The sequence below is a fragment of the Micromys minutus genome (genome assembly GCF_963924665.1).
Source record: "Micromys minutus genome assembly, chromosome: 22".
Taxonomy (NCBI): domain Eukaryota; kingdom Metazoa; phylum Chordata; class Mammalia; order Rodentia; family Muridae; genus Micromys; species Micromys minutus.
Window position 1 is genome coordinate 6,660,630 of NC_137957.1, and position 23,006 is coordinate 6,683,635.

At 48.0% G+C, this 23,006-nt stretch overlaps 2 protein-coding genes across 3 annotated transcripts; one reads left to right on the top strand and one right to left on the bottom strand.

The window, feature by feature from the left end:
• Positions 1–1,751, top strand: SPRYD4 (SPRY domain containing 4). The gene is made up of 2 exons (XM_080935542.1): positions 1–89; positions 395–1,751. Exons 1-2 carry the CDS (start codon positions 5–7, stop codon positions 931–933), a joined length of 624 nt encoding a protein of 207 aa, XP_080791668.1. The 5' UTR covers positions 1–4; the 3' UTR covers positions 934–1,751.
• Positions 1,752–2,268: 517 nt separating this feature from the next.
• GLS2 (glutaminase 2) lies at positions 2,269–16,336 on the bottom strand (the record flags this gene model as incomplete). Of its 2 annotated transcripts, none has more annotated exons than XM_080934951.1 (18): positions 2,269–2,523; positions 2,631–2,694; positions 3,109–3,185; positions 3,939–4,000; positions 4,251–4,343; positions 4,477–4,608; positions 5,685–5,861; positions 6,032–6,082; positions 6,202–6,268; positions 6,851–6,909; positions 7,091–7,123; positions 8,994–9,052; positions 9,230–9,393; positions 9,641–9,720; positions 10,323–10,452; positions 10,958–11,079; positions 11,433–11,532; positions 16,155–16,336. In XM_080934951.1, the coding sequence occupies 18 exons, from the start codon at positions 16,334–16,336 to the stop codon at positions 2,367–2,369; spliced, it is 1,809 nt and encodes a 602-aa protein (XP_080791077.1). In that variant the 3' UTR covers positions 2,269–2,366. The 2 variants fall into 2 exon arrangements, with proteins under 2 accessions (XP_080791077.1, XP_080791076.1); XM_080934950.1 differs by having other exon boundaries at positions 10,958–11,102; positions 11,429–11,532.
• Between the last annotated feature and the right edge of the window lie 6,670 nt (positions 16,337–23,006).

The window sequence follows — 23,006 nt, forward strand, 5'->3', positions numbered from 1 at the left end:
CAAGATGGCGCTGCCCTTTGCACGCTGTTGGAACTTGTACCGCTGGGGAACCAAGCGATGGGGGGTCCCCGCCGGGGAATCCCGGAGAGGTAGGCATATTTCTTTTTACTCCCTCACTCCAAAGTAGTTAACGTGTCATTCCCGGAGCGCGATCAGAGAACTCCTCTCCTCACTTCTCCCCCATCTGCCTCGGTCTAGCAAGATTCCAATCCTGGGGAACCAGTTTCTGGCTTCCCCGGTCAGTGATTTGAGGCTCCCAGGGCTGCTATACTAAAGCGACACCTCTACTCTTTCCATGGTAACATTTGACTTTTCCCGCTTTTCCCGTCATCTCCTGGCTGCTTCAGATCAAACCCAGCCTCAGGGTTACCGGTTGTTTTTGCTCTGCCCTCAGGCATCAGTTTCAAACTGGAAGAGAAAACGGCCCACAGCAGCCTGGCACTCTTCAGAGGCGACACGGGTGTCAAATATGGCTTGGTGGGGCTGGAACCCACGAAGGTGGCCCTGAATTTGGAGCGCTTCCGGGAGTGGGCAGTGGTGCTCGCAGACACCACAGTCACCAGTGGCAGACACTACTGGGAGGTGACAGTGAAGCGCTCCCAGCAGTTCCGGATAGGAGTGGCAGATGTGGACATGTCCCGGGACAGCTGCGTCGGTGCTGACGATCGTTCCTGGGTGTTCTCCTATGCCCAACGCAAGTGGCACAGCATGCTGGCCAATGAGAAAGCCCCAATTAAGGGTATTGGGCAACCAGAGAAGGTGGGGCTGCTACTGGACTACGAGGCAAAAAAGTTGAGCCTGGTGGATGTGAGTCGGATCTCTGTGGTCCACACACTACAGACAGATTTCCGGGGCCCAGTGACACCAGCTTTTGCTCTTTGGGATGGGGAGCTGCTAACCCACTCAGGACTTGAAGTGCCCAAGGGCCTCTAATGTGGCCAACACCCTGAAACGTGCTCACGGTCAGCTTTTGGTTCTTAGTGTCTAAAGCTATTTTACTTTGTCTCAAGCAACTGGTAGCTCTCACAACTCAGCTGGGGAGCCTTTGTGCAATGTTTCAGCCATCTTCCTCTGGTCACTCCTCTGTAAGAGCTAGGTATACAGCCAGACTTCGACACTGTCCTAGATCATTGGGAGAATTTCCTCCTCAGGCCATTAATGTGGGTCCTACTTGTGCCCGGGCTTTAGACTGTTCAGTCCTGAGGTCCTGTCTCCCGGCCAGTATGTCTCTTTCCCTTATCCACATGTAACTTGTTTTGGGGGGTTCACAAGATTCTCTAGAGTAAATGCTCTCTACCTCTGGCTGGAGAAGTGGCAGCTGAAGACTTGGCCTTTCTCTGACACACCTCAGATTTTTGAGTTCTAGCTCCCTCAGAAGTACCTCAGCACTAGAGAAATCAGTCCTACACAGATGCAGCTGTGCCCCACGCTGAGTCTGTCTGTCTTCTGGACACCTCTGATACCTAGTTCGCCATAACCACTGTGCCAGTCATGTGACAGGGAAAGAGATACTAAGGAGACATGTCACTAAGGTGCCAGAAATGTTACCCTTGTTAAGTTCCTTCTGCCTGTTTGCAACGGTTTAAAGCCCCAGAGAAAACAGCAGTTTTACATTGTGCATTCTGGATCCTGTTCAGACCCACAACTCCCAGACCCCTTGGCCACAGAATGTACTTAATCAGAGCAGTATTTTGGCTCGAGGAAAACCTGGTGGAACAGATGACTATGTATGGGAAAATATATAGTTTGGATTTGGCTGACCCTGTGGCTCTGTCTTATTCCACTTGCTGATGGCGATGGAACGGATTGATATCCCTGGGGAGAGAGTCACTAGATTTATCGAAAAAGAAAAAAAAAAGGTAATTCTCGTAGGTTTATTTGAACACAAAATACTTTGTCTATAAAATTGCTCTCAGCAGTAGCAACATGTTCCTGGCTAAGATGGACAGATCTCTGCAGACTTCCAAAGCCAGGTGATTGGGCTCTCGGGCAGGCACTTCTCTTGCAGATAGATGAGTGTAGCTAGAGGCTCTCCAAGGAAGCCACTTGTTCGCATGATGTTCCTCCAGAGAGGAAAGGGGCCTGGGTAAAGGTCCGGACTACTTTCCGGCGGAGGATGCCATTTAAGCTGTACCTTGAGGTCTCCGTGGCTACCTCTGCTCAGGTGTCCACTGAGATTTTCTCTGCTGTTCTTTGAGGGAAAGGGGCGTTTTGATTCTCAGAAAACACTGGCCTGTGTCACCAAATGGCCATGTTGATCCCCATTGAAGCATCTTGCCCTAGTATTTTTGGTGGCTGTGGGTTAAATGTGTGGGTGTGGCCGGCTCATGCTTTTTCCTGAGCAGGGACCGCCCCTGGCCTGTTGCTCACACCATACTCTCTAGGTTCTCTTTTGACAGGGTCTCAGCTGCCGATTCAGCCTGTGTCTCAGAGAGCGTATAGGAGTCATGGTAATCCTGAAGCAGTTTGACCACCTCCAGGTGATTGAACTGTATAGCATCATCCAGGGGGATGTTGCCCCACCTATGAGGAACAAGGAGCACAGGTAGACAGGAGGAGAGAGCCGTTGTTTCCTGTGTAGGCACGGTAGCTGGAGAGTTGACCTTCCCTTTAGAACTAATCCTACTCACCTGTCCTTGACAAAAGGATTCACTTTGCAAGCCTCGATTAGAAATTTGACAACTTCAATGTGCCCTAGAATACAGGTAGGAGGGAAATGAGAGCGTGCAGGCAGGTTCAGAACCATCTGGTGTAGACCCTCGGTAGCTGGAGTCTGTACCAAGAGGGGAGAAAAGTTCCCACATTTGTTCTTGCTAGCACCTAGTTACAGCCTGTCTGTCAGCTGAAGGGCCTGAGGACAAAGCTGGCCATTGCCCGTCACGATTGGGGAACACCTGGTAGAAGAGAAAGGGTTCTCCACGATGCTTTTCCTCTTTAACCCTCTGAATACCTTCAGCTGACCTGGGCAGTGCTGGCACACGCCTCTAATCCAAGCACTTGGGAGGCAGAGTTTGAGGTCAGCCTGGTAGGGTCCAGGACAGCCAGGGCCACACAGAGAGAACCTGCCTTGGGAAAACAACAACAAAAGCCCCAAACCAACACACATACCTTCAGCTGCAGCAACATGCAGGGCTGTGCGGGAGTCGTAGTCCTTCTGCTCCATGTCCATGGCCGACAAAGCAAACCTGAGGGCAGTGGGAAGTGGCATGGGTTACCCACGTCAGTCTGGAATCACTAGACAACGTTCCGAAGTGGGGCCAGACTGGATGGGTTCCTGTTAAATCAGGATTCCTGTTAAGTCCCCACTTCCAAGGACTATGCTTGTCAAACCCAAGTCAATCACAGTACCTGCCATTACTTGATGAATTAGTTTTGTTTTAAAGATTTGTTTATTTATTATATATAAGTACACCGTTGTTGTCTTCAGACACACCAGAAGAGGGCATCAGATCTCATTACAGATGGTTGTGAGCCACCATGTGGTTGCTGGGATTTGAACTCAGGACCTCTGGAAGTACCCTTAACCACTGAGCCATCTCTCCAGCCCTAGTTGATGAATTCTTAACTCACAGCAGGCCCTTTGATTTTAAAATAACCAATCCTCAGGCTGGAGAGACGGCTCAGTGAAATGCTTGCCCACAAGCATGAGGACCTGAGACCCGAGTTTGATGACCCCACATTAAATAGGAGCACTGGCTTTTAGTCCCAGATCGGTGGGGATTGGGTAGGGGGCAGGTAAGTCCCTGGGGTTTGATTGGCTGTGACACCTGAAATGGTCCTCTGGCCATCACACCCACACATAAAAATGTGCAGCTGGGAGAACAAACACTTATGTCTATTCTAACCCTAACTGAAACATTTAGCAGTTTGCTACACTGTCATAAGATGTGTCTGACTGGGAATATTTTATTACATTTATTGAGTGAGGATAGAATTACCTTCGAAGAGCTGAGACATCTCCACTGTATGCAGCGAATAACAGGTTCACCACAGTCTTGTTCTGGAACATACATTGCACTGAGATCAACTGTGGCTGTGAATCCACCCCGTGACCCTCCTCCACCCGTGACCCTCCTCCACCTGTACCCTCCTCCACCCGTGACCCTCCTCCACCTGTACCCTCCTCCACCCGTGACCCTCCTCCACCCGTGACCCTCCTCCACGGACTCTTCACCAAGGCCACTGCTGAAGTGTTGTGGGGTGCTTAATACCTTTTAAAATATTCTTTAGGCTACTGGGGTCTTCCTTACCCGAACTTCTCCTCCTTCCCTCCTTGGATCTAACTTCCGAGCACAGTGACGCAGGTTGTCATAGTTGTGGAAGTTAAAGAGAGACACCAGCTTCTAGAATTAGAAGCCGAAGGAATTGCTTGCTTATCCCTTGCCCTTCCTGGGAGCTCGGAGTTGCTCTAATTATAGTGCTACCACTAACTTACTCTTAATTAAGCTATTAAGTGCTGTGTGCAGAACAACTCACCTGGCAGAAATTGATGCCCCTTTGGCTGTTCCCCAGCTTGTCTAATGGGGGTGACAGACACATCATCCCCATGACATTGGGTACAACCAGGAGGATGGCTCCAGACACAGCTGACTTGGCTGGCAGGCCCACCTGAGGAACAAGGTGGATGAGTCAAAGGGACGGCAGGGGCAAGGCCACACCCACCTCATCCTCTTAGATTTTTGTGTGCCTTCGACTACTGTCTTCAACCATGTGCATCAATGCAGTTAGGGAATGCTTGCTGAGACACTAGGACCATTCTGCTGGGCACTGTGCTCAAACCAGGAGGTGCTCTCCAACCTTCCCGTTAAAGAGCATGTGTACCTATGTGTGCATGTGTTCCTACTGCGTGCACATGGTGCCCAGGCATACACACAGGCAAAACACCTATACACATAACTTAAAAGTGAATAAAACGTTTTTTTGAGACGCTTCCTCAAACCAGAGACTGTTCTGCTTCTGTCTCCCAGGTGCTGAAATTTAACAATGTATATTTTAACTATTTTAACAATGTATATTTTAAAATGTGAGGAGGACCTAGGGAAATGGCTCAGTGACTAAGATCCTGGACTATTCTTTCTAAAGTTCAATCCCAAGCACCAAACCTGGCAGCCCCACAACCGCCTATAACTCCAGCATCCAACACTTCCACCCTCAGTGGCCACCTACACCCACATGTACAAACCCATTTCAATAATAAAAATAAATCTTCATAAAAAGACAAGCAATTACAGCAAACAGGAAAAAGGCCTAGGGTCCTCTGAACAGAGGTGGAAGTAGTTATGTTTGGGGTAGAGCAACCAGAAAAGTCTCCAGGGTGAAAGATAAAGTTTAGTTTGGTACAGCACTTGCCCAGCGTGGGTCTGATCCCAGGCTAAGTGCATGACTGGTTTCAGTACTTTGGAGGATGAGGCAGGAAGATCACTGGCTCTGAGGCCACCCTCAGCTGCACAGTAAGCACCTGGCATGGAGAACAGAGAAACCAGTCAGCCACACCTCTTGGAAGTGGCATCTAAGATGGGAGCCAGCTTTATATTTGAGGAATGTGATGTATTTGACAAAATCCACTAAGGAGTCTTAGCTGATTTGCCTGGCTGATTATAAAGGAGGCAAGGGTAAGCCTCACCTCTACGCTCTCCTCAGCACTGGGGTTGTGGCAGACAGACAGCAGGGCTGGGAACACTCACGTGGAAGGCAAACTGGCCAGAGAAGTCATACATGCCACAGGAGTGCATGAGGCTGAGGGTGTTGCGCACGGCTTCAGCACTTAGCACACTCTCCCCCGTGATGGGGCAGATGCCGCCATTGGCAAGAGTGGCTGCCATGACACTGCCTGACTCACAGGTTACCTCCACAGAGCACAGCTACGGAAACAAGAGAGTCAAAGGGCAGTGTGGGCTCGAGCACGGCAACGCAGAATAACGTTCTCAGCATCTAGATCTTTCAACACGCTACAGAACCGTCCGAGAGGAGTGTCTGCCGAGTAACAGGATGCCCTCTGTCCCGTCCCTTGACCCTGGGAGCGTTTGCTTACCTGGAAATAGAGGTCAAGGGCACCCATCATGTCTACTCCCTTGGGGAAACACTGCAAAGAACAGGGCGAGGCAGTCTCTTCAGGACATGATCATAGTCTCACAGCCCGACTCCCACCCTTGAGCTGTCAGAGGAATGCTCTGGACTTTCTCTATGGCCTCTCCCAGTTACCTTCTTCTCCTTGAGGTAATAGCCAATGGCATAATTCCGATCCCCAGTCTCCTTCTCTGACTGGAATCTGAAGCAAATACCAAATTTAGTGCTTAACACTTAAGGGTTGGTGGGGGGAGAGGGGACCTTTCCTGGGGTACAGAATTCTATTGCCTGTGTCAGGATGAAAGCAGTATCTTTACAGTCTCAGAGAGAGTATCAGTGGGAACTTCTGAACCTGAGCAAATACTTGGTATAGCTTTGTAGTTAAATGTAAACAAACGGAAACAAAATCCACCCAAAGCTGTCTAGTCTTTCTGTCTAGGAAATCTGGTTTTTGGCTCTGAGTCTTGATCTGGGCCTTAGCACAAGCCAGCATGCTGCCTTTCTCATTACATGGTAGTTAGACATGGGATGCTATTCCTCCAAATAAATAAATGTCAATGAAGATGTTCAGAGGAAACTCTGAGGCCAAAATTCCCCTACAATGATATGTGTGTGTGTGTGTGTGTGTGTGTGTGTGTGTGTGTGTGTGTGTGTGGTGTGTGTGTGTGTATGTGTGTATATATATATATATATTCTCTTTCCCCTTCCTTCCTTGCCTTCCCCACCAAGTGTACACATACACCACAGTACAACCTTCTCATCCAGTCCCCAAACAGAGCCTTACGTGGCATTGCTGAACCCCATGAATTCATTCCCAGCCATCTTGTTCAGATACTGTAACACCTGGAAGAGAAGAGGGGCAAGAGAGACACCTTTTGACTAAGGATCCCTAGCAAACACACCCGGGCTGATAAGACACTCAGCTGAAGCCAGAGGTCACTATTCCTCTGGAGACAGCTGTCAAGGTTGTATAGTCAGCATGCAGTGGAGAAAGGCAGAGAAGAGTTGGGTGCAAGGAACTTACAAAGTCGAACTTCTCTGCTTTGTTACAGTCCATCTGGCAGGAGGAAAGGAGAAACAATCAGTACCAGCCCTGGGGGGGGGATGACAGACAGGAGGGCGGGAGGGCTTAGGGGAAGCTGACACAGTAGACAAGCCTCGCTACTAGGAACGTTACATTGTACAATGTCTTTTGTTTGTTCTGAGACAGGCCTGGGTAGTCCAGGCAGTCGGAGAATTGTGGCTGAGTTCTCCTCTGGCCTTGAGTAGTTGATGGTATAGACAAGGGATTGTTTAAACAACTGAGACCTTTTTGTGTGCAGGTTTATGTAGTCTAGTAATAGAGAAATCCAGCCACCAGCCTGTGTGGCAGTGCACACCTATGATCCCAGCTCTTGGGAGGTTGAGGCTGGATTGTTGAGACAAACAAAATGTAAATTATAAAGGAATGAGGATTCAGCTAACCTCGACCCATCTGGTTGCCTTTCCTCTTCCCAGGCTCACTCCTTCTGTCTCCAGTTCTGTCTCTAAGTGTCACCCTATCCATGATTACTACTCTCAATTTAAAAAATTTATTTACTTTTAAATAGAGGTCTCATGTATCCCAGACTAGCCTTGAACTTCTGGGGTAGTTTTTGTTTGTTTTTAAGTTTTTATTAATTTTATTTATATGTGAGTACACTGTAGTTATCTTCAGGCACTTCAGAAGAGAGCATCCTATTACAAATGGTTGTGAGCCACCATGTGGTTGCTGGGAATTGAACTCAGGACCTCTGGAAGTCAGTGCTCTTAACTGCTGAGCCATCTCTCCAGCTCCAGAACTTCTGATCTGTCAACCTTACAACCTAAGTTCTGGTATCAGAGGCATGTGGTACCGTGCCTAAATACCCATTCTTTATACCCCATTCTACAACTTACACCTGATTCCCAGATCCTCTGTGATAGACGTGGAATATGTATGTTGAATATTCAGTTTTAGTTTTATTGATGAATGATTTTTCTTTCTACTACCAGGATTGAAACTAAGACCTCAGCTTATGCTGGTCAAATACTCTGCCACCAAGCTTCATCCCCAGGTATATCGATAATGAAACAAAAAATATTTCTTTTTAGCAGAGCCAAAGATTGAAGTGCCTAGGGTCTCCATACATGGTGGAGCAAATGTTCTACCCAAATGTTGTTCATCCCCAACTCTGGAGATAAGATTTTTAGTTGACTTAAATTGAGATGAGGCAGTTCCCAAAGATAGAGCTGCAGACAGGACTCCCCAAAACAGGGAGGTAGGCTTACATCCTGCCAGGCTCAAGTTGGGAGTCAACACTGCAGACTCAGCTACAAAGTCAACACTCCAGGACTCTGACACCTGAGTTCCTAGGGGGAAGGGTTCCTAACACCACCTTCCTCAGGAGGGGCCGTGATTGGCCCCAGAGTGTCACTGCCCACACTGCTTTTGAGTTCTTGCTCAAGCCCTGGGAGACCTGCAGCTGATGGGCCTGTTGGACATCCCTTGCTCAAGGCCAACTCACAGTTCCAGGTGACGTGAATGACTGTCCTGGACTGGCCATTCACCCTTCTGTCAGCGTATCTCTCACCCAGGAGTGGCCAATCAATGCCTGATGGTGTTGTCCTCCCCTACCTTTGGCATTTGGCTCTTGATCCTAGGCAGGGGTCATGACCTGCTCATGAAACTCTGGGAGGGGGCAGGGAGCATATGGGGTGAGGGTAAGGGAAGTGGTGTGGCAGCTATCACTAACACCCAGTGTATAGTGCAGGATGTCCTGGTGCATTTTTCCATGCCCCTGATGAACTCTCAAATGACGCAGGACCCCTAACCTCCAATCACCCCAGAGAGCTGAACAGATGTGGGGGTGTAGGGATAAGGGGAGTTGAGCGAATATTACCTTTCAGAAGGTTAGAATGGCACTGACCTTGATCAGAGAGCTGACCACAATGGCACCAGCATTGACCATGGGGTTATGGGGGATTCCTGGGGAAATATAAACCACGCAGTCTTATCAGCCACTAACAAAAGCCTACTCCACACTGTTCCTACTCTGAAGCTAATCGGGGTCGGGTCTGGTTCCTACCTGGATGAGAGCAAAGGCTAAGACACAAAGGGCTCAGGAGAAGGCAGGTATGAGCTAAAGCCCCTGGAGATGCTCACCTTCCTCATTGAGGGAGAGTTTGTTATAGCGCAGACCACTGGGCTCCTTGCCCACAAACTTGTGCACGTAGTCAGTGCCTAAGGTGCTCACGGAGATGGCGTAAGTGAGGGGCTTGACACAGGACTGCAGGCAGAAGGGGATCTTCGTGTGGCCCACAGAGTGCCTAGAGACAAACAGGTACCACAAAAGGGGTAGACTTTGTTCCACACCTGTGCCCTGCAGCTCCTGCCGATCAAGAATCTTCGTTCATTTGTTTGTGAGACAGGGTCTATCTGCAGAGCCCTGGCTGTCCTGGAACTCAGTATGATACCAGGCTGGCCTCAAACTCACAGAGATCCTCCTGCCTCTGCCTCCTGAGTGCTGAGATTAAAGGCGTGCAGTACAAGGTCCAGCATCACCCAGCATCTTACCGCTGCCCATCCACAGTGCACAGGGAGACGCCCCAAAGGTCTGGGTTTGACTTGGCCAGGTGAGGGATGTAGGCTGCCACCTGGCATAAATGGGTAGAGAAAAGGGAGACAGGTGACCATGGAGGACAACATACTGTACTCAGGATCAGAAACGTTTATGTAAAAGTTAAAATCTGTCCCCTGCATGGCAAGCAGGTTCCCTTTTGTGCACTGCCTCCAGAAGCAACTAAGTCTTTAGTCCCTGGCACCTTATATCTCTGTAGTGATGTACAAAGCCCAGAGTAGTAGCAGCAGAGCCCACAGAATATAAAAAAATGGCAATTCTAGGACCAGGTTCTCAGCTCCAGTCCCTGGAGTCTCCTTGAAGGCTGGATTGAATCTCTTTACTTTGAGACAGGGTGTCCTTATGTAACCAACATTCACCTTAAACTTCTGACTCCATCATAGCCTCACAAGAGCTGGGACTACAGGCCTGTGTCATCAAGCCCTAGCTTCTGCCATCCACGCCAATAAAGACCTAAGCCACACGCTATTAGAATCACAGGTGAAAATACACAAAACCACTTCTCCAACTTTAGAGGCTCTTCTCATCCATCACTGAGTCCACAGCCCCAAGAAGTCTCTAAAAAGCAGTGTGTATCTGGTCCAGAGCCCCTTTCTCCCTCCCTCCCTTGACCCTTACTTTGCCTCCAGTGAGTTCTTTGGCATCCTCGAATATGCGATCCACGTGGCCCGTGAACTCCTGGAAGTCAGGAATGACGAACTTCTTTCGAAATGCTTGAGTCAGGAGCACGATGTTGCTACTCACACACCTGGATCCCAGACACAAGTGTGTTAGGAGCTGGAGAAACACCGCTGGGACTCACTCGGGGGTCATGGAAGTTGGGGGTAAGGAAGGTTGAACTATTCATCCGGTTTTGGACTAATAACTGTGTGACTTTCGGCATATCATTTTTATGTCCCTGGGTTTAAATGTCCTAACCTCTAAATTGAGATGTCCTAAAGACATGGGAAGATACCTCAAAACATTCTGAGAAAATTATTAAAATCAGAATAAGCATAGCAAATAGGCTTTAATATTGAAAAGTTCTAATATATACAATATTAGGACACCTTCTAGAAGATACTCACTAGTTTATTAACAAAGCTTACATCTTGGACTAGGTAGAGAATGAAATGTATTTTCATTATCTTTCAGAATGAGTATTATTGCTTGTATAATAAATAAAACAAATGAAGGATTGAACTGTTTAATTCCCAAGACCTTCCCTCCTACAGAACCATTTTGGGGGCAATGCTCATCTCTGGGGCTCTCACTTTTGGAAGAGCTCTCGGTCCAAGAGGCCACCACTGCTGGACTCCTGGACCATACGCTGCATCTTGTTCATGCAGTCCTGGAGCCGTGGGTCTGACGTCTGCAGTCCAGTGGCCTTCAGGGCCTGTGGGGGAAGAAGAGGTCTGGCTAGGTCAGCCGAGGACAGCAACCCAGTCTTTCCCAATAGATACTCAAGTCACCGCACCCCGATCACCACAACTGGTATAACAGATGGGTTTTGGAACTAAGCAAAAGGCACCGGAGCCGCCTTGAAGGCTAACAAGTCTCTTGCCAGGTCTCACGAAAAGTGTTCTCCTCTGGACTTAGGGGCAGGATGGCATTGGCTCTTTAGCTCAGGCAGCCATTTTCCCATATCTGAGTGGCAGCCATCAGCTACCTACTGTTCAACCATCCTCCCCAAAGGTTCCAGAGACTCTGAGGAATCAGGGTTCTCTGAACAGGCAGACAGACACTTACCGTGGTGAACTTGTGGATGGGGATGCGTTCCTGTCCCTCTGCAATCGTATAGAAAAGCAGGTCACCAAGTCGAGGCAGCATGCCACTGTTTGAGGCGTCACTGTTTGGGGAAAGAGACAGGAAGGCAGGAGCCTGAGGATGCTCCTTCCTCCTCCTGGAACATGGACCTGTCATGGGGTGCATCTTAGGCTTCCTCTTTGAGCCATCTGGAAGATTCTGTGATCTGAACTTTCACCCCAGCATGAGATGTTAATCTTACTCTTTAGTTTCTTCTAAAAGAAACTAAACTTTCAGTCCTTCAGATCACTTCTAAATGTCTGGCAAACACTGGAAACAGCACATCCGGCATGGTTTATGCCTTTTCGTGTTTCCCGTGAGGATTGGTATGAGATGGAAACACAGAATTAGTCTGACTGTTCCCACACTCTTCGTCTACAGTGAGTTGGTGACTAACACTGGATAAATTCCACTCTTCTCTCCTGCACAGAGCAGCATGCTGGGAAGAGTCCTACTTTGCCCCCAATTGCTATATGACTGTAGGCAGCCCACTTAATATTACTGTGGAATAAAGATAGAAATGTCCACTTCTCACAGGTGGTATGAGGCCTAGTTAAGACCTTACTCTGAGACAAACCGCCTGACATAAAGTAAGCCAATCACCAACTTCCTGTCTGTTCTCCGCCACTATATGACTTTGCCTTGAAGGCCTCTCACACAGAATAAAACTCCTGAAGCATCTACAGCAATGGTTCTCAGCCTGTGGGTCTTGACCCTTTGGGGTCAAAGGACCCTTTCACAGAAGTGACCTAAGACCATCAGAAAACACAGAATAATAAATAACAGCAGCAAAACTACAGTTATGAAGTAGCAATGAAAATCATGTTATGACGGGAGTCAGGGGGATCACCATAACGTGAAGAACTGTATTAAAAGGTTAAACAGTTGCGGCATTAGGAAGGCGGAGAACCACTGATGAAGACTTCTGTGAATGTTATTAGACTTAGAAAACTTTTTTTTTCCCAAGAGAGTGTTTCTCTGTATGGCCCTGGCTGTCCTGGAACTCACTTTGTAGACCAGACTGGCCTTGAACTCAGGGATCCACCTGGCTCTGCCTCTTGGGTACTGGGACTAATGTATGTGCCCAACGTGCTCAGCTTGGGCAGAACGTCCAGAATGTCATGGCAATAATCCAATAATCCCACAGCCCAACAATCTGTAGGATGATCAAGGAAGACCCCACGCCAGCAAGGTCTCCATAGAAGTTCCAGGCCAGACAATGCTACTACTGGAACCCCGCCCCCAAACAAATAAACAAAAATAAAGATATGCCTGTGATTACAGCTTTTCAGAAGTGGATGCAAGTTCAAGGCTCCACACAGAGTTTGGGCCAGCTTAGGCTACATGAGACTCTCTTAAGAAAAAAACAAAAACAAAAAATAAAAAACTGGGGCTGGAGAGATGGGTCACTGGCTGCTCTTCCAAGGGTCCTGAGTTCAATCCCAGCAACCACATGGTGGCTCACAACCATCTGTAATGGGATCTGCTCCCTCTTCTGGCCTTCCAGAGCACAGAGCACATACAAGTGGTTCACAGACACACATGAAATAAACATAAAATAAGACTTTAAAAAGCCATTTTAAAAACTGAATATAGAGTAACCAAGGCTCAACAGATACAAATGCTTACTATACAACTCTAGCAGTGTGAGTTTGACCCATGAAACCCCAGAAGCCACATAAAGGTGGAGAGAACCAACTCCACAAAGTTGTCCACTGACCTCCACATGAACATGTGGCACACTGTGCTCATATACATACATTAATAAAGACCAGTTAAAAAACAACTTCCTGGGCTGGAGAGATGGCTCAGCGGATAAGAGCACTGGCTGCTCTTCCAGAGGTCCTGAGTTCAAATCCCAGCAACCACATGGTGGCTCACATCCATCTGTAATGGGATCTGATGCCCTCTTGGGGTATGTCTAAAGACAGCTACAGTGTACTCATACATAAACAAACAGATAAAAAAATTTCATAAATGGAAATATAGCTTACCAAATAATATATAATTTTATTTTTATTAAATTACAAGCACAGACATATATATATATGTAAGATACATATGGATATATCACTATATTAATTAGTTATCTCTAATAATGTCTAATACTGGGATTTTTATTCTCTTTTTTTAAAGATGTAATTCTTCATTATTTATAAGTACACTGTCACTGTCTTCAGACACACCAGAAGAGGGCATCAGATCCCATTACAGATGGTTGTGAGCCACCATGTACTTGGTGGGAATTGAACTCCGGTCCTCTGGAAGAGCAGCCAGTGCTTTTAACCACTGAGCCATCTCTCCAGCCCAAGTGATTTTTATTTTCATCTTTGATTTATCTAGGATTTTGTTGTTATTGTTCTAAGACAGGGTCTTTCTATGTAGGCCTGGCTGTCCCAGAACTTACTATGTAGTTCAGATTGTCCATAAACTCACAGAAATCTGCCTGCATCTGCCTCCTGAGTACTGGGGCTAAAGGCATTTGCCACCACACCCAGTCTTGTCCCAAGAGGTAAGAACAAACCCTGGAACTAGAGTTATGGGTAGCTGCACTAACTACCAAGTGGGCGCTGGAAACTGAGCATGGGCTCTCTTAAGAGTATCACATACTCTAGGGCTGAAGAGCTGGCTCAGCGGTTAAGAGCAGTTGTTCTTGCAGAGGACCTGGGTTCAATTCCTAGTACCCACATAGTGGCTCACAACCATCTCCAGTTTCAGGGGATCTAACACCTTCTCTGACCTCAGCAGGTACCAGGCTTGCATGTGGCACACAGACATATGTACAAAGCAAAACACCCATATACATTAAAAAGTTCATATAAGTCAAGCGGGTGGTGATGGCAAATACCTTTAATCTCAGCACTGGGAAGCACTGGGTGGCAGAGGCAGGAGGATATTTGTCAGTTTGAGGACAGTTTACTGAGTAAGTTCCAGGACCGCCAGGATTACACAGAGAAACCATGACTCAAAAAAAAAAAAAAAAAGTATCCAGGGTTCATAACTTCCGAGCCATCTCTCTAGCACCTACCAACCTACCACAGTATTCTTTTCTAAAGCAGAATAAAACAAAAGAAAATATTTAACTTTTCAGTGTTTCCTAAGATTTCTGTAATTTCTGTGTGAATGTCCACGTGAGTACCTGGGATTTATGGATGGTTGTGAGCCCATGTGAGTACCTGGGATTTACAGATGGTTGTGAGCCATCATGTGGTGTGCTAGAAATCAAGCCTAAGTCCTCTGCCAGAGTAGCAAGTACTCTGAATGTCTGGGACTCAAGCCCTAAACTATATATTTTTAAATAATCAAAATTACAATGTATTTCTTCTTTGCCAACCTCTTCTACCTTCCAAACACAGAAATCTCTCTCTCTCTCTATTAACCCCTCTCCCCAGGGAGCAAAGACCTTCACCAATAAGTTCCCTGGAATACAAGTAGCCACAGAAAACTAGGTCTCCTAGTGTTCTATGCCTTTAATCCCAGCACTTGGGAGGCAGAGACAGGTAGATCTCTGAGTTGGAGCCAGCCTGGGCTACAGAGTGAGTTCCAGGACAGCCAAGGCTACACAGAGAAAGCCTATCTTGAAAACAAACAACAAAATTTTGTCACCTACTGCAGTGAATTGTGATGTGTATGGGGGACACAGGGATGCTTCCGGCTCTCCACCCCAGAAACTGTACAAGGGGGTTAAATATTACCCCACCATATTGGTGGTGAGGTAGCCAGTCTGGTTTAATTACGGTGTCGGTATGTTTCTAAATATCATTAAGTGAATGTGATAACGAAAATGGACCATTTCCTATTCTGCTATAACGGGGCAGGAGCTACCAGGACAACAACTAGCTGAACGTCTGAGGATAACAAGATTTCATGCTCAGAAACACTTGCATCTTGGGAGAAAGCACAGCCACCAAGCATACATTCCTAGGCAGTGTGTGTGTTGGGGTTGAGGAGATCGACTTCCTGGGTTGAGGATGGGCCCAAAGGGGGTAAAAAAACTCTTCAATTCAGAGAGACCGGTTTAGAAAGGGTCTCACGATTTTCCCATGTATGAACAAAAAATACAATCTGGGACGAAGTTGGAAAGTTGATATCAGTGTTTTTCCTGCACGAAAGATGTTTCACGGTTAAGCTCTGCTACAAAAACACTCCGGACACATACGCACATACGTGCGCATCAGCAATGACGCACACCACACATTACCCACTGACGACGCGCAGAAACAAGAAACACCACAGTCTGACCCAAGCGCACTTGGACCTGGGGCTGGGAGCTGTTCCATATCTACAGAATTCCCTAAAATACGGGGACCAGAGAAGAAAGAGAGGCTGGGGATGGGCAGGTGTACACTCGGCCCTGCACCCAGACACGTGCACCAAGCAACACTCCGAGCCCATCTGCGTTCCCAAATAAGTACGCACCTTGGACAGGCATCATCTCGAAGACCGACCTGCCCAAACGCCCTCCCGGGCGGACAGCACCTGACCGCCCGAGCGCGGCGGACCCAAAGCCCCACATCTAAAGGAAAAGGCATCGCAGGGCTAGTGAACGCGGAGAGGAGATGAGATGCGCTCGCTCTCTAGGGAAGGGGACTCCCAGGGAGCTAGCGAGAACGACAGTGGGAGTGGGAGCCAGCCTGTTCCCTGCCCCTGTCCCGCGAGCCTTACTGATCCGAGTGCTGCGGCTGGTGGCTGTGCGGCGTCCCCCTGCCCTGCGCCGCGGCCTCACCGAGGTAGTACCGGACACCCCCGCCCAGGAGCGGGCCCCGGCTCGGGTGACCCCAGCCTTCCCTCCGGCCGTGGCTGCCCGCGCGACTCAGCGCGTTCTGCAGAGCCCTTAAGGAGCGCATGCCCCCGGCGCGCCGCCCGCTCGGCCCGGGCGCTCCAGACGTGCGAGCCGCGGCGAGGAGGGAGGGGCAGAAGAGTAGCGGCCGAGACTAAGAGCCGGGGAGCAGTCCCGGGGCCAGCCGAGCCTGCAGGAGGGAGGACCGGCCCGGTGGGAGGGGCTGGGGCCCGGGGAGGGGCCAGTCCCAGGCGCCTCCGACCCCGCAGGTGCACCCATAGCCCATTCACTGCCTCCAGCCAGGAGCGCTACGGGTTCGGTGGAGAAGCTGGAGGCGGCTGGGCGTGGAGAGGGCGTGGCCAGGAGTCCAAATGGACAGGGACCGTGTCCAATCACTGTGGAGGAGGACCTCAGGGAGGCGGGGACAGGACCGGTCTCTGCGCAGTCGGAGCTCGTGGAAACGCGCCAGGGCTGGGGATGATGGAGCGCTCTGGTACGGTTGAAAATGCTACTCGGGAGAGAAAGATGAGAGTGAGCGGGATGTGGGAGCCACGTAGTGACCTTCGACGTTCGAAGACCAGGGGTGGTCGGTGCGCACTTAGAGGCTGTGCGAGCGGCAAACACGCCAGTCACGGACGCGCGCTGGCGGTGAGTGGACACAGAGCCCGTTCAGAAACAGCTCGCCGCGCTCCAGAGCTGGGCGTCACAGAGCCCAGGTTCTTAGGTCATTTGGTTGCTGCAGAGGACTTAAAGTCTCTCTCTAAAGTTCACTCATTAAACTAAGACAGTGAACGCGAAACCTTCTTTTTTCTTTTTCTTTTTAATTGTTGTTTTATAGACAGGTTTTAGGATTATAGCCTTTGTGACCATAGCACTCAGTTTGTAGCCCATAAATTCGTGGCCAACTTTCTACCTCAACTTCTCAAATGCTGGGATTACAGTGTGTACAACGCGCGAGCACGCGCGCGCGCGCACACACACACACACACACAATAAAAAAGCAAAGAAAGACAAAAACATGTAAGTGCTTTCCCGATTTTATTTATGTATTTATATCTAAAGACCGGGCATCTCCGTATCTACTGGAACTCACTAGGTAGACCAGCCTGACCTCAAACACACAGATCCGCCAACTTCAGCCTCCGGAGTGCTGGGGTGAAAGGTGTGTGTCACCACTCCTGGTTTGTGGTCTCTTTTGATCACTCACCCCAATCATTCTCCTGGGCCGAGAAAATGCAGAAAAATTAGGAGAATTAAAAGTGAGGTAGTCAGCACTCCTGGAGCCCCAGCACCAGGGGTGCGGAGACAGGCGGGTCAGTAGTTCAAAGCCATCTGCAACAATCCAAGGCCAACGTGGGCTTCACTCACTCATATGACCACAGCCCCTCACGGCAGCTTGGCTTAGTAGGAATTATATTAACAGGTATGACAACCCGTTAGTTTATCTCTCCCTAGCATTGGCCTCTGAAGCAGTTACTAGGTTTGTTTTGAAGAGAGGAAACCCGATTTGGAACCCTGATGCCTGGTTGGGTAAAGGCCTGACAACTACTCAGAAGATGGCGCTCTCTCGTGACACCCACTCCTAGATAAATAAATGTTTGTTTTTTTAAACTTCTGTTTAAAAGGAAATTAAGACTACTTGCATAAGATAACCCAGAGCCAGAAATTAGACAGAAATCTCTGATCTATGCATCCATTCAGCCTCCTCCAAAACTGGCAACTGAATTAGCCCCGAAGAAAACGACCTCACTTGTAAAAGAGGAATTCTCTGCTATGAGATGGTGCTAGGAGCTGTCTCTTGAGCTGCCCAGGCTGCCCTGCAAAACTTTTGATTTTAATTTTTGAATCTAAACGACCAAGTTCCTGGCCAGCAGAGCCCTCCTCCTCGTAGATCCCAACATCTGAGAAGATGAGGCAGAACAATGGTGCACGGTTGGTGAGGCTGCGCATTCGGAGACCTTGCCACAAGCAAAATGTGACCATGGGAAAATAAACACGGAAGCCACGCTTCTGTGTGCACTGGAACGGCAGCTCTTCGTCTTACTGTTTGGAACCAGCTGGGCCTTCTGTTTGTTTTTCCTTCTGTTAGCTGTTCCCTCTGCGGCTTATCTGCTGTCTTATCCAGAGCACTTCTAATTCACAGACTGCAGTTTGCCGCCCCGCTCCTGGCTTCACCCCCAAAGCAAAATTTTGCTTTTCAGATATTGGCTTGTCTCCTGGGGTACCCTTTAATTGCTACCCACAAATGCCCTTGAACCTCTGGTCCTTCAGCTTCTACCTCAGGGACGGGGATTACAGACCTAAGTTACCTTCCCCAGTTTCTTTCCAGACTAGGGACTGAACCAAGGGACTCTCTTGCATGCTGGGTAAGCAATGTTTCAGCCCAGTGTCCCTGTCCATGTTTTTGGTTTATGAGATGGGGACTAGTTATATTGCTGGGCTCAAATTTGCTGCCTCCTGCTTCAGTCTCCTGAGTGGCTGAGGTCACACACATCTATGACACAATCCCTGATTCAATTAAGAGTCTCTTGAGGGGGCTGGAGAGATTGCTCAGTGGTTAGAGCACTGGCTGTTCTTCCAGAGGTCATAAGTTTAATTCCCAGCAACCACATGGTGATTCCCAACCATTTGTAATGAGATCCAATACACCCTTCCTGGTGTGGCAGCGACAGCATACTCATATACATAAAATAAATAAATACATATTTTAAAAAAGAGTCTCTCAAATACTCAGTATAAACAATCCATCATTAGTTGTGTGTGTGTGTATAAGAGAGACGGAAGGACAGACAGTGCTTGTGCACACATGGAGAACAGAGATATCTTTCTCAATGGATCTCTACTTAGTCTGTTTTTTAAAAGTTTTTGTTTTGTTTTGTTTTTGAGACAGGGTCTCTTTGAGACAGGCTGGCCTGGAACTCAGAGATCCACCTTCCTGTGCCTCCTAAGTGCTGGTATTAAAAGTGTGTGCCACCATGTTTTGCTCGAGTGTGTGTGTGTGTGTGTGTGTGTACACCTGAGGCTTCTGGAGACCAGAGAGGTGACCAGAGTTATAGCTGGGAACTGAACTTGGGTCCTCTACAAGAGCAGCAAATGTTCTTAACCACTGAGCCATCTCTCCAACCACTCCCTACCCGTCTTATTTTTTGAGTGAGACTCTCTCATGTACCTGGACCTAGCAGATTCAGCTGGACTGGACAGGCAGCAAACCCTCACCTTGATGCTGTAGTTACAGATTTCCAGTTTTTTTATGTGGGTACTGGAGATCTGAACTCAGTTTCCTAAGTTTGCCTGGATCAGAACCTGATGCAGTAGGCCATCTTCCCAGCCCTTAACTAGGTGTTTCTTTCTTTCTTTTTAACTTTACTTATTATAAGTACACTGTAGCTGTCTTCAGACACACCAGAAAATAGCATCAGATCTCATGACAAGCCTCCATGTGGGTGCTGGGATTTGAACTCAGGAACTCTGGAAGAAAAGTCAGTGCTCTTAACTGCTGAGCCATCTCTCCAGCCCAATTAGGTGTTTCTTAAATATACAACAGGCTTATACTTATGGAAAAAATGTTATTTCTCTGAAGCTTTTAGATCAGTTCAAGATAAAAATGCCACATGTTAGAGGATTTCAAATTATCACCCAGGAGCTGTTCTCTTCCTTTATAACCCTGTTTCTTTGAGTGAGTTTCTGCTTTGTTGCATTTTCCCCTTTAAAGGGAGCGGACTGGGCAAAGACCTGCCTCCAGAAGTAACCCCAAGTGCACTTTGATCTTTTGAGGAAGAGACTGGAGGATGAACAGTTCAAAGCCAGCCTCTACCATACAGTGAGCCCCACTTCAAAACTCCACAACAGAACGGCTGCAAACATCAGGGCCACCGAGACGGCTCAGAGGGTAAAACACTTGCTGTTCATATCTGAATCCGGCAGCCAGACTTTGATCCCTGGGGCCCTTGTAAAGTGAAAGGGGAGAATCCACCCCACAGTGTAGTCCTCACTCACACATGTACTCACCCTCCAAAGTAAAAATAAATCACCTCTCCCCTCCAACTTCTGATCTACCTTAAACTGGTTCCTAAAGGAAGCACGACCCGCTTTGCCCAGCAGATGGCAGTGTTTTCCCTAGTATTCACTGTGATTCGCTTTCCCATAGAAGACAGTCAGAAAAAGCTTGAAAATTATATTCTGTCAGCAAGCATTTCTGAATCTAAATTATATTTGGATAGTGTCCTGGTTGTTGAGATTTTTTTTTCAGCTTGACATAAACTGGAGTTATTTGGAGAAAGGGAACCTCACTTGAGAAAATGCCTCAATCAGAACAGCCTGCAGGCAAGTATGTTGAGCATTGTGGGGGTGGGGTAGGAGGGTATTTCCTTAATGCGGGAGGACCCAGCCCACTGTAGGTGGTGCTCCTCCTGCACAGGTAATCTTGGGTTGATAAGAAAGCAGTCTGTGCAAGCCAGTAAGTAGCATTTCTCCCCGGCCCCTGCTTCCCAACATTTGAAAAGCTGACTTTCCTTCATGATAAACCGATAGGGGCATGTAAGTTGAAATAAAACCTTTCACACCATTGCTGCTTTGGTAACGGTGTTTTATTGTAGCGATAGAAAACCAAGATAGTCAAGATTTTAATCAGCCTCCAGGTGGACCACGCCTTTAATCCACTTGACTGAAACAAATGGATTTCTGAGTTCAAGGCCAGCCTGGTCTACAGAGTAACTTCCAAGGCAGCCAGAGTTACACAGAGTAGCCCTGTCTCAAAAACAAAACAAAACATACTGGCAAGTCCCTACTTCACAGGTGTTCACAGCCTGGGAACAAGAGGTAAGAGTGGCCTGGGGTGTATCTCAGCGTTAGAGTGTCTGTCTAGCATGCAAGAAGCCCTGGATTTGCTCATCAGAACTGAAAGACAACAGTTAGAGTTGGGTGTAGGGGTGTGTGATGGCTGATCTCGCTAGTCAACTGACACCTGGGGAGGGAAAGAGAACCTTTGCTGAAGAGATTGTCCTGTTGGCAAAGTTAAGAACCTCTTAAAAGTCAGTGTATGGTACTGAATTCCTGGAATGCCTGCATTTGGGCCAGAGAGGCAGGGTCAGAAGTTCAAGGTTCATCCCCCCAAGCCATTCTGAGGCTAGGCAGGACAATGGAAGATCCTGTCCTTAAGGGGAAAAAAAGGTGTTGTGGAACATGCATGTCATAAGAAAGTAGGATATAATCGAGAGTCAGAAAAATCTAGATTCCTAGCTGTCGCGGATGCACACACCTGTGATCCCAGTAGTCTAGAAGCTAAGGAAATTTGGCTTTGCCTGTGTGGACATGCAACACTTTTACCCGAGAAGGTCAGAAGAGGGCGCTAGACCCTGTGGAACTGAAGTTATAGGTGGTTGTTAACTGTTGGCCTTACGCATGCTGGTAACTCCAATTCCCTGTGGTAGCAACAAGCCCTCTTAGCTGCTGTGCCCCATCTCCAGGCAGAGGATGAACATGAGTCAGAGGTCAGTCCGGGCTCTGTAGTATAGTCCTGAAAACAAACACAGAAAGGTCCTTTGGACACATGCCTTTTCCCAGATCACGATTCCACACCCATTCTTCTGAATAGCTCTCCCTGTCTCCCTTTGCATATGAAATGTGTGTTGTGTGCATGGTGCAAGCTTGTGTGCATACGAGCACACATGTATATGTAGATACAAATGTGTGCATGCAGGTGGAGCTCCGGGGCCACCATGATGTATCTGCTTTGACCACCCTCCACCTCACATGTTGAGAAAGGTTCTTTGATTAGTGTGGCTATCTGTTCCTCTGGAAAGTCCTTTCCTCTGCCTCCCGAGTACTGAGATTACAGGCTGACTGCTTTGTTCATCCTGACTCAGTTTCTCAGTTTCTTCAGGGCTGGGATTAGAGTTATCCCATGACCTCATTACATTTTTGTTGTTACTATTTGACAATTTTATACAAGGTATTGTTAAAGACCACTTCAAGTTGGGCTGGAGAGATGACACACCAGAAGAGTGTGTCTGATCCCATTACAGATGGATGTGAGCCACCATGTGGTAGCTGGGATTTGAACTCAGGACCTCTGGAAGAGCAGTCAGTGCTCTTAACCACTGAGCCATCTTTCCAGCCCCTAAATTCAACTTTTTTAGATAATTTCCATTACTTGGGGCAGACACATTAGTCAGGAGATCTTTTTTTTTCTTAAACTGTGGACAAGGGCTGGAGAGATGGCTCAGTGGTTAAGAGCACCGCCTGCTCTTCCAGAAGTTCTGAGTTCAATTCCCAGAAACCACATGGTGGCTCACAACCATCTGTAATGGAATCTGATGCCCTCTTCTGATGTGTCTGAAGACAGCTACAGTATACTTACATATAATAAATAAATCTTTAAAAAAAAAAAACTGTGGACAGTGTAAACTGGGTGAGAGTCCTTGGCTTTGGTAAGGTTTGTTCCCTGGTCTCTGGGGTGTATTGAGCCCTTCACTAGCACGCTGGCCTTCCTACTCACTTGAACACGTGAACTGGCCTGTATCTGGCTGGAGTCCAGCACATCTGCAGTAGTACATTCATCTCTGTCCGACACCCTGATCTCAGGGAGAGGGGCCAATCCCAGACATCTTTCATCAGGCAGATCCAGTCCATCCAGCTCCAAATCCTTTACTTGTGATTCTTATTTTAAAGTGTGTTTTTCCTCTTTTGTTTTGTTTGGAAACTGGATCTTGCAGTGTAGCCCAGAAGAGCTCATGCAA